This window comes from Falco cherrug, chromosome 4 (assembly GCF_023634085.1).
Source record: "Falco cherrug isolate bFalChe1 chromosome 4, bFalChe1.pri, whole genome shotgun sequence".
In the NCBI taxonomy this organism is placed as follows: Eukaryota; Metazoa; Chordata; class Aves; order Falconiformes; family Falconidae; genus Falco; species Falco cherrug.
This window is the reverse complement of record NC_073700.1, coordinates 8,283,344-8,300,704: the sequence shown is the minus strand read 5'-3', so window position 1 is coordinate 8,300,704 and position 17,361 is coordinate 8,283,344. Positions and strand designations below refer to the sequence as shown.

The 17,361-nt window shown below is 46.4% G+C and overlaps 1 protein-coding gene across 1 annotated transcript; it reads right to left on the bottom strand.

Moving 5' to 3' along the window:
• Positions 1-1,257: 1,257 nt before the first annotated feature.
• Positions 1,258-16,198, bottom strand: TMEM40 (transmembrane protein 40). Its single transcript, XM_055707554.1, has 13 exons — positions 15,556-16,198; positions 11,388-11,444; positions 10,460-10,599; positions 9,722-9,875; positions 8,159-8,266; positions 6,871-6,924; positions 6,044-6,079; positions 4,611-4,643; positions 3,167-3,232; positions 2,816-2,887; positions 2,659-2,733; positions 1,854-1,916; positions 1,258-1,446 (listed from the first exon to the last, which is right to left on the bottom strand). The coding sequence occupies exons 2-13, from the start codon at positions 11,434-11,436 to the stop codon at positions 1,427-1,429; spliced, it is 870 nt and encodes a 289-aa protein (XP_055563529.1). The 5' UTR covers positions 11,437-11,444; positions 15,556-16,198; the 3' UTR covers positions 1,258-1,426.
• Positions 16,199-17,361: the final 1,163 nt, after the last annotated feature.

Genomic DNA, 17,361 nt, shown 5'->3' with positions numbered 1-17,361 from the left:
TTTAGTACTAAAATATGTTTCTCATCCTGACTTCCACAAATTACCTTTCAGAAAGACATCATATGGCAGAGGAAACTAAAAAAGCGATTTCCTTAGAGCAGGGTGACTATGCATAGTTTTCAGTTCACCCAAGAGCCATTTGACATTAACAATGCTACACTGGTCTGAGCAAGACTTTATTTGCAGACTAACACCACAAAATATACAGTATTTTGGTATAAGAGGGTATTTCTACAAAGACATGTAAATAGTACCTGTAAATGATAATATTACAAAATAACTTGTATTCATCCTTATTGCTTAATTTAACCCCAACACGTTAGGTAACTGCTGTGCCGCGCTGGTACAGGCCTGCGTATGGCTGCTGGTATTTCTGGATGTGCAAATGGAGCCGCAATACGTAAGAATGATCTACACCGGTGCTTAAAATCAGGTACAACTAAAAAGTAAGCTTTTTACTTTTCTGAGCAAGGCTTGGAATTGCTTGTTTAAAACGCGGGGCTGTTTGGGCTAATGGCTTTTTAGATCTACATTTCCCTACACTTTCATGGCTCTTTCTGTCTGACTTGATGCCTTTGTTCCGATATGGGTATGAAGACCTTTCATTTTTACTAAAAATGTAAATGCATCCCCTTTTTTTGTAGTCAGCCTATGACTGCGTTAGCCCTACATATGTAATGTGTAACATGTCCCTGTAAAATGAAAGGAACATCAAAGTTGCGCTTCCTTTACTCAAAGAAGGAAAAATGTTGGGATGCGAGTCAAATCAAAGCCCTTTATTTTTCCCTTCAGAAGAAGAGATGAAATTTGCTGCTGTTAATAATCTCATTACTGCAGCATTATGTCACTGCATGTAAAATCTCACCCCGCTTTCACTGGGTGAAATCATTATACACCCACTATATTGAGTTCTGCCACAATCAATTAATCTGCTTCAGTGCTGTTGCACTGTTGGGGCTCAACTGTGTAAGCAAGCAGCTGGTGTTTGCCTGGTCCGCAGCATCACAAGGGGGGAAGAGGAGGTGGCAGTGTGGTTGCCAGGATTCCTACTGAAACATCCAGAGCCTAATCCAGAACCAGCGGCGGATAAAATTGGTCATTTTGTTGATTTTGATACACCATAGACAGACTGATGTGGTTGCATGGGGGAAGGGAAGGACGATGTGTTTATATTTAATGGCATTAAATATAAACCTACACTGGGATTGTCTTAGGAGCTCTGCTGAGCCTCACATCACTTCAGAAGAAAAAATGGGACCCTGCACCACAGTTTCAGCTTTATTTTTGAGAGGAGGGAACGTCTTTTCTACAGTTTTGACATTTCAGTATTTCACATTAGGTTTTTATGTTTGCCTTATACAGCAGTTCTTTTAATACTAGAAATTCAGACAGCAGGGTTTTGTTGAACTCTCTTGAAGTACTCCACCTAGGCAGCTTTCCTCACACCTGCATCATGAAGAAAAAGATGACAGTCAGGATTATCATGCTTAAATTGTCAGGTATCTACACAGCTTTCCAGCAGCCTTCATCATTTGTGTCTGTGAAGACCCAGCAAAAGATTTTTAATTGAGCTATAGAATTCTTATTCATTGTCAGGAAATAGTTAATACCCCATACAGGGCAGAGTAATAAAATACGAAAATGCTCTGCCACATGGAAAGATTCAAAAATAACTTGTTTTCAAACCCAAGTAGCTGTAATGAACTGTAGTAAAATATGTCCCTTTTTTTTTTTTTTCATTAAGAAGATTGGAAATTGTAATTTGGAGAAGTTGGTCTTAAGACTTGACCAAAGTGAAGTACCCGGGAAGGTCTAGGGAACACGCGTGCAGCCCATAAGTAGATCACGGTTACCTGTTGGCCTGAATTTGTCAATCAGAGGAACAAAACTGTCAAGAATGCTCCGAATTCGATACACTAATTGTGAAAACAAACATTTTTTTCAAGATGAGCCAGATAGCAACATAAAACAGAAAAATGGCAAAACCCAGCCACTGCCCCTTGCAATATTAATGAACCCATGATTACTGTCTAAACGAGCACTTTTGCATTATCGTTAACAACAAAGTAGTGACGAAGCCGATTCCTGAGAGACCCATGACAGCCTATGAAAAACAGTAGCACACAATTACAAAGGAGACTTCTGCTCTCAGTGGGGAAGCGGCCGCTAGCTGCACTTTTCCTACAGCATCCCTAGGGATTGCCAAGAATGCCCACTTTTCAAATATTTCCAGTAGCTGCTGCTGCCCAGGTTCTGCTGAGAGCTCTTCCCACAGGGTGTGCAGCTGCCTCAGTCCCAGGGGACTGAATGGCAGCCAGAGCACACAGCACCTTAGAGAGAGCATCTGGAAGAGTGCCTTGCTGCTAAAATTATACGTTGTCATGGCAACTTAGCATTCCAGCCATTGCTGCAGAAAGAGGTGACTCCAGGGTCTTCTGATCATTGAGAACCAAACAGGAGTCAGCCTCTCCCTCCCAGATCACCAAGGCAGGTTTGCTTCCAGCCACACTCCGTAACCGCGAACGAGGTGTTAGGGGAGAGTTACGGGACAATTCAGAGTCTCAGCACAAGCAGTTTTATAGACTTGTGTCATTTAATGACTGTGTGACCTTCTGTCCTTGGGGTGGATGCAGACCTGGCTGCCGTAGATACACTTACCTAGACCAAAGTATATCCCAGTGGTTTCCAGGGATGCAAAGGTGATTAACCCGATTCCAAGAGAAATTGTCCAGTCTGAGGCAACAAAATAAATGTTAGGCTTTGTTCATTTTTCTAGCGTGCAACAATTTATCCTTCTACTGAAGTCTTGCCTTACCTTTGTAGTAGTAGTAGCAAATGAGTAAAGCTCCAATTGCAAAGCAAAGAATGACAAAATGAAAGAATTCATCTGAAATAGAGGGGGGTGGAAATTAGGTCACAGCTGCAGGCATGGTGAGTGTATCACTCTGCAAGTAAGTCTTATTTCCACGAGAGCTCATACACTAGACTCAACTGCAAAACATACACGTGCACAAGTTGCTACTGAGAAGCCTTGATGCACTTCAACAAGCTACTCCTGTTGGCAGGGTGGGGAGGCTTTCTGGACCAGAGATCTTATTCCTAGACTAAGGTGGAATAGGGTTGACATCAGTTGAATTTTTGAAAAAAAATAAATTAAAAGTCTTACCATCCTTCCTTATGCCCATCCACCGTACTGTCCACTGAGGGAGGTGACTGTTCCTGTTCTTATATGCTACAAAAAAGAAATGTCTTTTTTTGCTGTGGAACTCTGAAATTAAGGCATTTCAAGTTTATTTGTCTTTTTGTTTCTGAAATCGATTGTCAGAGCAGGATAAATGCCAAACTGTTTACTCAAAGGGAAGATCTGCGAGCCTTTCAGAAAGATCAAATTAGCAATTTTAGAATTGCCCTAAAAAGAGCAGGGCTTTGGGAAAAAACGGCAGCATAGTCAGATGGCTGCATGAACAATACAGAATTGTTTTAAAGCACTCTGGGTCTTTTCTATCTACTGTGGGACAATCAGCAGTCTCAGGATTACAGTGGGGGAGTAAAGCAGTCATACAAGGGAGCTTCAGTTTGATCCTTGGGAGCTTTGCACAATCACAGCTACAATAATATAACAATCTTCATTACTAAGCGTGAGTACCAGCTATCTATTTAAGCCTGCTGATGAAGTATTTCTGCATCTCCCAAATTAAGAACTGTAGCTGACAGTTACGCTCCTATAGCTAACTATAACGATGCATAGAAAGAACAACCTAAGAACAAGCTAGATATTTTCAGAGGTTTAAATACCATTTTTGTGAGCAGTGTTGCCAAATTCTGTTCTTTCTCCAATTTTTTTGTCAGAGAGAGCTGAACATTTTACCAGATTCCCAATGATGTGTTCAAAGCAGGTTTTTTCCTTTTTTGTTTGTTGATCGCTTGAGAAGACCCTAGGCAGTCTGCTGCATGTAAGCCCTTGGGAGTTGATTCATCACAAGTTTTAGATGCTGATTTCACTTACATTGGGCTGTGCAACCAGGCAACCAGTGCCTGGCAATGAATTTAATTTTCTCTAAAGATGTAACAGGCAGCTGCTAGAAATGTACTCCAAATAAGCTATAGGCTTCTGCTGTTGTGCTTTTGAACCACACAGCAACCAGACCTCCAACAAATTCTGTTCTGTGTCACCTGATACTGGAGTCACATCTTTTTTGATTTTTGAGCATTCTGGCTTGATGAAGTTCTGGTTTGCAGACAAATTCAGTTATTTGAGCATGCATATGCACTGCGCTATTCTGATTCATAAATGTTCCTCTGTGCAGTTGTATGAATGATCTGTTGACACAGAATTTATCAGAACATCAATTCATGTTTGGCAAGTGTCTGCTCTGCATTACTCTGCCTCCTGAACCCAACAGTCCCACTGGAACTTTGTATTGTGGAAAGAGTTGCACAGTATTTCTTCTAGTAAAGCATTACAGTGCATTTTAATAACTATTCTCAAACTTCTATTTTTTGATTGGAAATATCTAGGTATCCAGGAGGTGGTATATCACTAAGCAAAACTCAGTCCTGAAAGACAGCACCCACCCACAAGAAAATCTTGTTTGCTTGTATGTATTAACCATCTGCAATTGAATCTTCTCGTCTGGTAACCTCTGAAAAACAACATTGTGTTGTTAGTTCTGGTAGTAGAAATACAAATATGTTGTTTCCCACCATTATCAGCACTAGCAAGCACTGTGAGTATTCACTTATTTGGTGACTCAGTAGACAAAACAGCACTTAAAAGTGCCAGGAAACGCAGTTGAGAGGACCCAAGAACAGATAACAATAAAACTTGACTATTCACAGTGAGCCCAGGTTCTTTGAAATAGCTGGGCAGTAGAAGATTGGTGGCCTCTGTTTATAAACATTCAGTTTCTAGAACTGAAGCTAGAAGCAAGCAGAGCTGGATCACAAGTGCCATGTGTGTATCCCCTGAACCTGGCTGGTGCAGGAGGCTCGGAGTCCTGCTCTAGCGAAGTATTTTCAGTGTCTCAACCTGGTGTATTGAAGGGGCCTAGAACTGAAGCACCGCGAGAGGTGGGGAGGCCAAACACCAACAGGAAAAGTACCCCAGTCCTCTTTCTGCACCTGGCAACGCGGGGGCAACGTTGTATTGCAGTGTATTCCTCCACCCTGGTTATTTTATGCAGCTCCTGGGGAAGAAGTGACTCAAAAAACCTTCCCTAGGGATTACACCAAAATTTGTATCTTCCCAACTCTGTCCTCAGCTGACTCAGTCCACGTCGCAGCAGCCGTCCCCCACTGCACGGAAGAAGAGCAGCTGAGCAGGTGTCCTCTCACAAAGGCCGCCCGCTGGGCTGTCTGCCTCCCCTAACCGATGAGTGTGGCGGTGGCTGGGCCTGGGAGGGACGAGGTCGGTAACGCAATCAAGCCACTGAAAGTTTCCTGCTGGAGGCTTTTGACATCTGTTCTGCTGCTGCTCAGACTGACTGTCCGGGCCTCTCGGCTGGAACTGTTTCTCTGTCACTTGTCACCTGGCTGGGTGAAAACCCAGCATCATCCATCCGGGAATGCTCTGCGCTCAGAGCAAAGGGAGGAAGGCGCTCAGCGCTGGGCATCACGGGTTTTGCAGGAACCAGGTTCCAGCTCTCTCCCTGTCCTGCATCCCTGTTCAGCAGGAGATAGAGGGCTGCAGGGAACGCTGACAACTGCCTGGCTTTCTTGGCAAAGACTGAATAGTTGCCCAATAGATTTGCTGGGTTTTCCCCTATAAAGGATGATGACAACTGCTGGGCTCCGATCTTGTGAGAACCTGGCAGGCCTAGAAAAAAAGTGGGTTAATCTGCTCGAGCGCCTTGTACAGATCACCGGCTGTGAGCCAGCCACTCTGACAAGCTTGCCACAAAACATCTGCACCATGCCCAAGTCCAACACCAGGCTAACTGGAAACCAGTGGATTTGCAGCAGGGGATATATAAGCATGTCAGAACAAAGAAACTGCAGTTACGGTCTTCCTTCCAGCAGGATGACGTTACCTGGGAACGCTTACCTGAATCTCTGTAGGGAACAACCTCTGCTGGTATGCCTGAAATATTACACAAAGGTGATGTAGATTAATACCCGTTGTGAGTATGTACACCTTGCTGCCAGTCCCAGCCCGTGCAACTATTGAAATCAGTGTGGTTGCGTACGAGTGACAAGGTAGATACCAACTCACTCACGAGAGAGGGCAGCTCTGTTGTGGGCGACACAGTTGGAACATGGGAACGTGTGTGGATCACTAACCCCCCACATTGCATCTTTCACAATATCTAGAGTCAGGCAGTGTCAGACTCCTGTGAGACAAATCAGATCTCCTCATGTCAATTTAAATGAGCTGCTCTTACATCAGGGCTGAGATCTATTGAAGACATTCATTAAATGATTAAAGCCTTAACTCTTTTACGGCCGTGGTTCTATACCATAAGCTGATAGCTATTTCTGTGTGTTGTCACAGCCCATTTTCGTGATCTGCGTTGTACTTTCCCATTTTTCCTTTGGAAGGAAATGAAAAACCTCAGGAATGAGACCAAAGGTGCGCTGCTCGCTGGCGATCTCTGGTCAGCGCTGAGGGCTGACTGCAGACCCCCTAAGCTGTGGCTGTGAGAGGTATTTTCAAAACTCCTCTGCTGCATTTCAGTGGCCACATTACTTGAACTTCATCTTGTAGGAAATGCCTTTCCTACAGCCACATTTTGACTGGTTATTTTCCTACATCTATACACGTTAATAAGCCTTTATTCAAAAGTCAAACCAAAGAATGCCAGAAATTATCCCTTTTTTGGTTTATATTGGTTGTCTCTAGCAAAAACCAATGCCGCCGTCGCTTTTTCCTACCTCCAAGTAATTGGCCTTCAGTCTTCTGTCTTGCTAAATCTTCCCCATCACTGTCTGGAAAGAGAGTGATTTTTTTCATCAGATTAAGGAAAAAAGGGGACAGCAGTATCAAAACCAGCAGCACTGTAGTTGTTTGACTATAATACAATGGCCATGGGACATGTAGGTGAAAATCAAGGCTTTCAAACACAAGGATCGTTATTAGCTGCTTTTGCCTCACAGCTCGCTTCAGACCTGGCTCAACAGGAGAAACCCAGCAAAATCTGAAGTTGGAATAATTTGTATAAAGGGGTGTAGTGAGAAAGTTCTTACGTGAAACACGTATCATCAGCACTGCTAATGAGTTTGAAAAAATAATTTCTAAATGCAACTCATTTGATCGTAATCAGCTAGTGGCTTTCTATAAGAGAGCAAGTCAGTATCAGCGTTATCATTTCCATGTCACCTGTCAGTCTCTCTCATTTTTCATGAATCAAATGGTCTAACGGCAGCCGAAGAGACATCATAGAATCACAGAATCATTTAGGTTGGAAAAGACCTTTAAGATCATCAAGTCCAATCCAACCACTGACCCAGGGCTGCCAAGTCCACCACTAAACCATGTCCCTAAGCACAACATCTAGGTGTTTTCTGAACATTTCCAGGGATGGTGACTCCACCGCTTCCCTGGGCAGCCTATTTCAATGCTTGACCACCCTTTCAGTGAAGAAGTTTTTCCTAATATCCAGTCTAAACCTCTCCTGGCACAACCTGAGGCCATTTCCTCTTGTCCTATCGCTTGTTATCCGGGAAAAAAAGAGACTGACCCCCACCTGCCTACAGCCTCCTTCCAGGGAGCTGTAGGGAGCAATAAGGTCCCCCCCGAGCCTCCTCCTCTCCAGATACATTGTTGATGTTTGCGAATAAGAAAATAAATGCTAAGAGAAGTACTACAGCATTGCCAGCTACTACTGTACACTGACTCTTCCTTGCCTCCTGCTAAATGCAGGCTTCAGTTAGACCATAAATGCACTGAAGATCATAGAAGTTATGATCTTTTATTTGGGGAGAAATCTTGCAGCAGATTTCTATGTTTCTGAAACCTCCAACTTCCACAAGAGCAGGAGGCACCCTGATACTTGGCTAATAATGAATCTAGAGGTACTGATTATTTTCTGTTTTCTCTCTTTTGCACAATTTCTTACTTTTTTAAGAGTTCTGAGAACTGCTGCAAGTCTCTGATGTGACTTATGAATATGCAATCAGATTAAATTACGTATCAGGGAAAAATAAAATAAATCCTCTTTACCTTTTGTATCTTCATCCGTGGACTCATGGGATGAGTTTTCAGCCTTTTTTCCCCCTTGTGAAAGCATAACATTCCTTTCCAATCTCTTCAGGACTTTCAATTTTTCATCTGTTTTATATATAGAGGAAAAAATATTAGAAACAACTATTTACATTTGCTCTCTTTTACAATGACAGATTTCAAAATGCTTTATTAAAGGTCTGACAGGAAATCAGACCCTTCGTCTTACTGCAGCTGTGGGTTTTTGCAGACAAGAAGTAGTACAAAGTATCACAAATGGAAGATCCTATCAACAGCTGTTTAGACTTTCTTAAATGGTTGCGGTAGATGCCTAAAATTTCATATTCTGGCCTTTAATTTACCCACAATGCTATCCCCGAGACAATTCCCACTCCCCGAAGCAACAGCAGCTGCAAGGTGCTTCAGCTGAAGAGCAGTTGCTCACCCCTCCCTGGGCTCCTTCTCCCTTGGCCCCTGTGGTCTCTGCCAGCAGTGCCAGCGCCTCTCATGGAGCCAAACCGCCGGGCAGGAGGCACCTGCAGGACGCCGACCCCTGGGCCAGGCATGAGGTGCTCCTGGCTCGTGTGGCAGGGGTTGCAGGTGCTACTTAACAGCTTCACATTCAGCTCCACGCCAGGGCTGGTGAGTCCGTGCATCTCTGCATTATTAGTTGTAATATTTGGAGATACGCAGCTAGACATGATTTTCCCCTGGCTGCTCGATGCTGCTCACTGTACAAGAACAGCAAGGGAGGTCCCTGCTATCACAAACCTTCCTACGCTGACAGACGACCACAGCTGGGCTGCTGTCTGGGCTGGGAGCTCTCTCCCCTTACGAATGTGTTTGATCAAGGCAGGAACATGCTCTCCTTGAGGGTCTCCAGTTAAATTCAGGGCCACCTTAAGTGACTGCAGCTCTGTGACCCATTAACAACAATTCATGACTCTACAGACCCCGTGGCACTGCACTTGGTTTCTTACTGCACGACCAGGCAAATGAGAAGTGCAGCGACATCTGTTTGTATCTTGTTGCTGGGTTCAGCACCCTGAGTGGCATCGTCTATCCACTGCTTTTAGTTACCACAACATGTGCTGCTAGGGTCGTTTGGAAAAGTATTTTCAGTGCTCAAGCTCTGATTTCTTACCACTGTGAGAGCTCAGAGAGGTCCAGGCTGGCTGGATAACAGTCCATGCAAAAAAAAAAAAAAAAAAAAAAAAAAAAAAAAAAAATACTGGGTGTCATGACTCCAGCTAGACAGAAGAAACTTGGGCACCACTTTAAGTCAGGGAAATTACTTTGGCATATCATCCCAGAATATCCTCTCTCTCTAAACACACCATATTTTTTCCCCAGAAGAAGCCAAGTAAAACTAAAGTAAAATACTACCTTTGGCTCCCGTTATCACCATACCTAACTGACCTTTCTAAGCAGTGCTCCTAGACATTTGAGTTGTTCACTAATAATCACTTCCAAGCACGCATCAGTTTTCAAACTGGTGTCTGGTCCCACTGGCACTTCAGTAATTTTAACAAAACGGCTGATGAGCAACCAGGTAGGACTCACCCTTTCCCTTGGAGCTGGGCAGCTGCTTATACCCAGACGGGCTGGCTGTCTTCAGCAAGAGGTAAAGAGCCACCATTGCCCTGGCTCCTTTCTGCTCGATGGCTTTCAGGCAGGCTGAGCAGCCCCCAGGCCAGCCACTGCAGCTGTTGAGGAGCTGCAAGAGAGATCAGTAAATAGCAAATAGTCCTTCCGATAGAACGTAGCCTGGGAACACTGCTAAATGCATCTCGCCCCACCTGTGGGACATGTGATCCCCTGCCCCCACTGTACAAGGGGGAAATCAGGGACAAAGAGTAATGCCAAAGATGGGAAGAGAACGTCAACTCCTATCGGCATGTCAGAGCAGAGCTGTCAACTGAGAAAAAAGCACGGTGTGTAATAGTTAACTATTTACAGAGCTGGAGAAGTACAGTTACAGGGTCTGAAAACGGAATGCAATCCCTGCAGCATCTTACAGCAAAATGTCACTAACAATGGTCTTGCCTAAAAAATAGTGAGCTGAGCTGACCCTGAGGAATTTATACAAAGCCAGTGATTTTTGCACATGGAGAACAACGAAGAGGAGCCGGGGCCCGAGTCTCATTTATCTAAGTGCCCTTTTACAGCATTTAGCATGGTTTAGATGCGTTTTAGCATATCAGGGAACTGGACTGCCTGTTTTCTCTCCCCAGAGCATATCGGAGAAGTACAGAAGTATAACAACGTCTTACAGGGGTGCATGTTTCTTTGGTAACTTACATTGTTCTTTTCTTCAGTATTCAGGATAGGTGGGTTAGTGGCGGCTAAACATTTTACAAGTGATTCCCAGAAGGACTGGTTCATTTTCTCATGGTTCTCCAAGTAATGGGCATCGGCAGTAAAACCTCTCTGGAAAATGTCTGGGAGGAAAAAGAAGCAAATCACCGTGTGCCAGCAGAGGTGGGCGGCACGGTAGCGTTCCTGTGGTGGAGACATCAGACCCTTAACACGCTGCCCAGCACCAGAGGTTAGTGTAAAGGAAAGGGGCCAGTGCTGTATTGTATAAAGCAATTCAGTCTGCCAGAAACGGGTAGAAAAAAAAAAGTCAATAGTCCATAAAAATTACCGATGTCTTTGTGACACTATTTTCTCGGTTAGAGAAGCAGAGGAAACCTTCCTAGCTGTTTAAGGGGTGCTCATTCTGACCGTGCTATTTTATAGACAGGCACAAAGACACAAAAGCCTGCATAGCAAGGTACTGAGATAGCTCATTAGGCACTTAATGCACAGCAAAATCACAGAATCAGACTGGTCCGGGCTGGCAGGGACCTCTGGAGACCACCCAGCCCCAGGCCCTGCTAAAGCAGCTCCCCCAGGAGCCGGCCGCTCAGGGTCACGGCCAGGCGGGGTTTCAATATCCTCAGAGAAGGAGACCCCGCAGCCTCCCTGGGCAGCCTGTGCCGGTGCTCGGTCACCCTCGGAGTGAAGAAATCTCCTTCATGCTTCTGACTTCCCACAAGCACGTGCCCAAGGCCTGATGAGGAGCCTGTGGAAGAGCTGGGAACTAACCGCTGGTCTCACTTTTACAAGCAAGAAGGTGAAGTGTGTTTGCAGAGGAAACAAGTTTCCCTGACTCATGGCGGCTCTAGCACACGCTGCTGTGTAGTGTGGATGAGCTGAAGCTTTGATCTCTGTGTGCTGCCCTTACCTTGCTGTTCTTCTGTAAGGTCTGGGAATAGGATGTGCCCTTTCTCCATTGCTGTGCCTGTTCCAAAGGGGGAAAAAAGCATGTTTAGAAACCGATCACACTGACCTCCTCTGTCTTACATTTCATTTTCTGCAAACGTGGCATCTATCTCTAGACACTTTAGTTTTGAAATGACTTCTCTGTTGCAATGGGAGTTTCACACCATGATTCATTTACCCGCCCGGGATCCATTCTCGACTCCTCGGAACGAGCCTTGCTGGGCTGGCCTCCGGTTAGTAAGAAGGAACAAAAGTCTGATCATCATGAGCAAAACAAAAAGAAGTCCGACTTGATCATTCGCATCGTTGGTTTTTTACAACTACCGAGGTGTCTAATTAACTATTTACCACAGATGTGAGTAACTTAATAGGCCCTGTTCCCTTCACAAAACAGAACGATTATTCTTTGTTGCCTTTGACATCCTTATACTGAAAATGTACCAGTCAGGGAGAACAGTAGCAATAGTTCATAGGAAAGCCGCACGGGATTGGGAACCCTTGTCTCACAGAAGACTTTGACACTCCAATGCCTGTTCTTCCCAGCTTGTCACGAAAAGGAAATTTATGTTTAAGAATTAAAAACTTCTAAGGGTAGATCCCAGATTTCTTACTGGTATTTGCCGTGGAAGCAAAACTTTCTGACATCCCCAAAATCCAGTGTTTTCTTTAGTTTTGCTAAACTTGGCCCAGAAATTTTGTTTTGATTCTGTTTTATTCTGATGATGGGGTTTTTTTTATGGTGGTTGTGGTTCTGAACAGTTGCCTCCACCTACTGTCGTCCAGGCGTGCTGCACTGACTGCATCTCCCCTCACGCAACATTTCAATTAAAACACTTGTATTGAGAGATGCAAAAGATTTTTGGGGAGCCTGAAGTACACTTTCCACTATGCAGGGCACAACAGGAAAGCCATTTACACACCCACGCTTTTTGGTTTTTACAATATGACTTTTGGGTCTATTCAACAGCAACAACAACAAAAAAACCCCAACTTTCCAACAGTTTGAAAACTAAGTATTTTCTTTACATTTTCCAGAGGGAAAATCTTCTTTTCCTACAGGTAGTTTCAGTTCTCTAGAGACCTTCATATCAGTCAGAAAAACATTCTAACACAAAATCTAAAACAGGTCCCATTAATGTCTACAGAAGGACAGTGTAATGCACAAGCAAAACCATCTCCATTCTGGAAACAGAACAACTTTTTAGATAGAAGAAATTAGACGCAGACAGACTCCAAAGTAGCTACAGAACCATCCCTCCTTTGGAAGCAGGGTCAAGCTCCCACATTTCCAGTGTGTTGGTGATTCTGGAGGCTTTCTCCTTTCCTGGGCTGCAAGGTCCTTACTTAGAAACCTTTTAGCCACTGCTTTGCTGTTTGGCTCTGGGAAAATTACATGACCTCTTTAACCACTATTAAAGGCTAAGCCCAGAAAACTGCTTACCTACCTCCTAGGTGTATTGTGAGGAAAAAAATAACTGAATATTTTAAGAACACTTTGAAATTATTCCCAATGATGAGTTTATGCAAAACGTCTACAATGGCAGATAATAACTTTTATTTAACCACCTGATATACCTGGAAAAACTGGCAAGTTTTTGGACCGACAAGCTCTGAACTCTATCAATTAGTCTAATGAAAGTTTTCACCTCTCCCACAAACCTTGCCTGACTTACAGCCTTTGCGGCTGTAGCTGTGGCGGCAGCACTGTGTGACAGTCGCCGGCAATGCGAGACTGTGAGTACCCGACAGGGAATGCAGGAAACACATCTGTCCTCTGCCTGGGTAAGCAACAGCTGGTGTTGAAATACAGGAACCCAGCATACCACACCCTGGGCGAGCTCGTTCTTGGCCACACAATAAAGTACGTAATTTCTGTGCAGTTATGTATCTCCTGCTATGGTCTTCAGGCTTTTTCTGTATCCTTCTTGTCTTCCCGTTTAGCTTTAACCTTGCAACAGTGTTTGCTAGTGCAAGTTAAATCCTTTAGGCTTCTTTGTGGACTGCATGGTTCAAATACCAGGCCTAAAGGAACAAAATTACTTTCTATATAAACATTTGTTTTCTGACTGATTAACTCGGTTTCATAAAAATATTTATAAATATCTACAGATTTTACAGCTGCGTGAAATTCAGGAGGTTTGTGTTTGGGCCCCTAATACCTAGTGAAGGCCACCTTCACCGGCACATTCCTCCTCCTCTGACAAACCTGTCACAGCAGCAGCTTTACGCCAGCTTTGTGCCACCCCACAGACAAAGCAAGCAGGGAGGCACCAGCAGATCTGTCCCACCACACACAAAGGAAGAGCAGATCCAACACCGAAGGCAGAGGAGATGCTGTCAACCTCATTCGCCGTCAGACTGATTTACCTTAAAACTGTTCATCTGCTGAACCACATGACTGGACTGCTCAGCTGTAGCAGCAACAGAAACCTCTTTGCCCAATGCACTTATGCATCCCGCTATGATAAGACCTGGGTGCCACAAGGGATCCCGGAGCAGCCCGTCCCATCTCCCTTTGTGTGCCTCCAGCACGGCTAAGCCCAGGCAGTCACCCAGCTTTACGTAACTAAGGAAGTCGGGTACCTAATTTCTCTTAGACTATGGACAATTAATTCCCATGTGGCTCTTCTGGGAAGAGAATCAGATCTAAACAAAGGATAAGTCTAGGCATTTAATTATGGTATGTTTTAAAAGTGATTTAGTTGATTATACCTCACAATGAGAGAAGGATGATGATATACTGGCATTTCAGCCCGGCCATGAGCTCACTGAGGAATAACATGAACAACAGACCTCACCCTGCTTTCCCCACAGTAAATCAGAACTTAATTGCAGTGAGGTGTTTTCTAACATGTTAGAATAAAATTTGCATGCAGTCAGACTTCTCCTATTTGTTTAGGAAGTGAGGCTTATAACTGCCATCCACAACAACTTTTTGCTTAGCTGGGGAAATACATGAGTGAAATTGTTCAGTGCAATACTAAAACATGTAAATAAAGTAAAATAAGGTTGTTTTTGTCATCAAGACAAAAGCCAGACAATCCTAAACCTTTTCCCTTTGAAACTACTTTTACCTTTCATTTTAAGTCGTACGCTCACACCAAGTCTTGCTATATTTTCTTTTAAACATGAATGCTAACTCCCTCCGTGCCCTTCTCTCAAACCAAAGCAAGCAAACGTCATAAAGCACACCTGCCAGTCTCAGCCTGGTCCGAGCAGCTGGTTCCACGGGACGACGTCCTGGAGGGCTGTGGCTATAAGTCGAAGCTGGTTGTTTCTTCCACCGAGACAACAAGAACCGGTCCACACCAGCTCAGCTTGAAACTGTTCCTACTCGCCTCCTCAGGCAGTGCCACCAGGGAGATAATTCTGCTACCCGCCTGCTTGCCTTCCTGTTGTCAAATAGGGTTGAAATGCGACAGGGAAGTAGCAAAACTCAAGACTTTTCACTCTATACGGCATCCTTGCACACAGGCACGTGGAGAGCCCCAGCGAGTGCGTGTCACCGCAGGGAGGGCCGCTCCCCAGGCTCAACGTGACCGTCCCCAGGGGGGTGACCAGGGAGTGCGTGCAGCCCGGCTGCCCCTGGCCGTAGCACTGGCACTGCCTTCCCTGCCAGCTCCGCAGCGCGCCCGGGCACTGGGCCACGCTGCTGCCAGCCCCACACCTGCGAACCTGGGCCGCCTGCTGCCTGTTTTCCAGCCGCGATGGCAGCGCTCCTGCAGGCGGTCACACGCCCAGTTACCTGGCTTCTGTTCCTCCTTACGTGCTGTGCGCTCCTCTCTGCGGTGGCTGGGAAGCTCCGAAGTGAAGAAAATGAGCTCAACAGAAGCCAGAAGAGCTCACGTTTGTAGTCTGAGTAAAGTTAAAGCAAAAAAAATCTTCCTTTACGTATGAAGTGCAGGATTTGCCGTGAGGACTTTATAGGAAGAAAAAGATATTTAAAAGGTGGGGAAGTCCAGTCAAGAAGACGCCGTTGTTACAGGGAAGCCCTGCGGCTCACCCCCGCTGGGCCACAACTCCTTGGGGAGCAATGAACAACCTGGCCGCGGACCGAAAGCCGCGGCAGCACCCCTGAGCACCCTCGGCCTCAGCCCCGAGGAGCTCCGCAGCCGCTCCCCGGCACTCACCTGCGGGGCTGCGCGACGTCTGGCCGGGCGGGCGATGGCGGGCGGGCAGGCGTCGGGGCTGGCCCTGTGCCTCACGTGGCCTGCCCTGACTCACAGCCAGAGCAGCCCCGCGTCGCCCCACGGCCACCACGCTCCAGCGGGGGCGGGAGGAACTATGTGTTTGTTCCCCGTGCCCCTGAGCACCAGGGAAGGTGGCCGAGGGCCGATCCCACCGGCTCCGAGGGACCCCAGGGTCCCTGACTAGCCAGGCCTGGACCCCTGCCCGTGGCTGCCCCAGCGCAGCCCTGGCCGGGGGAGCCCAGACCTGCTTGTTTGGCCTGTCGGGTACATGAGGCCGTGGGACACAGGGATCCCTCTCTGAGGGGAAAAATGCTGGGCTGCTGCGGAGCTGAGCGAGGACACCGTGATGGCGGCCTGGGGGCCGGGGCACGCTGCCCCCCTGCCCAGACCGCCCCTGGGCCCGGCGGGGAAAGCGCCAGGGAAATGCCCGTGCAGGGAGCAGGGCGGCGGGTGGTTGCTGTACCGCAGGCTCATCAGGAGCGGGACACTGCCAGAGGGCATCAGGCAGTGCCCCCAGGAGGGTCCCCTCTTCATCCCTGAGGCCCCAGGGCTGCGGCGTCCTGTGACGGAGCAGCCAGGCCAGTGACAGGGAAGGGAAAGACACCCTCCATCACGCCTGTCTCCAGCGACCAGAGAGAGAGAGGTGGCCAAACCCACCACAGCCAGTGCCACCTCCGGTTATGGCTGCGCTCACCAAGGCACGACGGGCTGAGCCACATTCAAGATCTTCCTCTGCAGTTTGCTCTGTGTGTGAGGCTGCTGGGGGCTCCTCTGTAGGCAAAAGGCACAGCTGCCCCTCTGGAGAAAAGGGCTTTACATCACCCTGACCAGGTGATAAGCTGGAATCCAGCAGGATCTCCTGCTGTGTTCACCTGTGGAGCCACCTGTACGGACTGCCAGGATCCAGCTGGGTTGCCAGGAGTAGTGCTGGCCATTTACTCCCAGGTAGCCCACCCTGCACGGGCCAGCCCCTAGCCCCTGGGACACGCACAATTCCCCCGAGCTCCCCCCACGTTTTTCCACTTAGTATCACATGGGAATTCCAATTCCTAAGTCAGTCAAGGCAAAGAAAGTATTAGTATTTCTTAAATGAGCTGCCTCAGCCTAACATTTGCTTTCACTACGACCACGACTATGAATTTCTCAGCTCTCATCATGCACCCTGAGATAGATTCCCACCCAAACATTTGCCGGGTACAAAAGTTCTCTGGATGTCATAGCTGGAAGTCAGATTTTTATCAAATTAGGTGTGCTTATACAGCAACACATATAATAAGTAAATGAGTAAAAGTAAAAATAGGGTTGTTTTTTTTTAAAAAACACGTAAAAACCCAAATCCTCCATTTGTTATAAGGTCAAGTGTTGTTTGCAGTGTGTTTCTTAGCACTTGCTCTTTCTTAGAAAGCAACAGGGAGCAACCCGGGCCGGGCCCAGCCCCCAGCCCCTGATTAGCCTAAGGGAATGGTGGTAAACTGGGGGAGGTCTCTTTGCCCTTTTCCAGCAATCTGTTTTGCTCTCTAACTCTTAGTAATGGTCTCTTGGGTTCTGATAATAGCAAGTATGAGAGATCAGGATGGACTTGCCTGAAAGACAAAGGTCCTTCGGATCCTTGAGTTACGCACAGGCAATTTCCCGCACGCTAGCAACTGCCTGCGTGCCCTCGCTGCCCAGCACCCGCGTGCTCTGGCTCTCTTGCCCTGCGTAGGCTGCTACAGTCTCGGGCACCGAGAGTACCAATTTACTTTG

What these genes read in the sequence shown, in the direction of transcription:
- TMEM40 (XM_055707554.1), bottom strand. Translation starts at nt 11,436, where the DNA reads ATGGAGAAAGGGCACATCCTATTCCCAGACCTTACAGAAGAACAGCAA. An exon ending in CACGGATGAAGATACAAAAG is followed by an intron (nt 6,925 to 8,158) that starts GTAAAGAGGATT and finishes CTCTCTTTCCAG; the next exon opens with ACAGTGATGGGGAAGATTTA. An exon ending in GATGGGCATAAGGAAGGATG is followed by an intron (nt 2,888 to 3,166) that starts GTAAGACTTTTA and finishes CCTCTATTTCAG; the next exon opens with ATGAATTCTTTCATTTTGTC.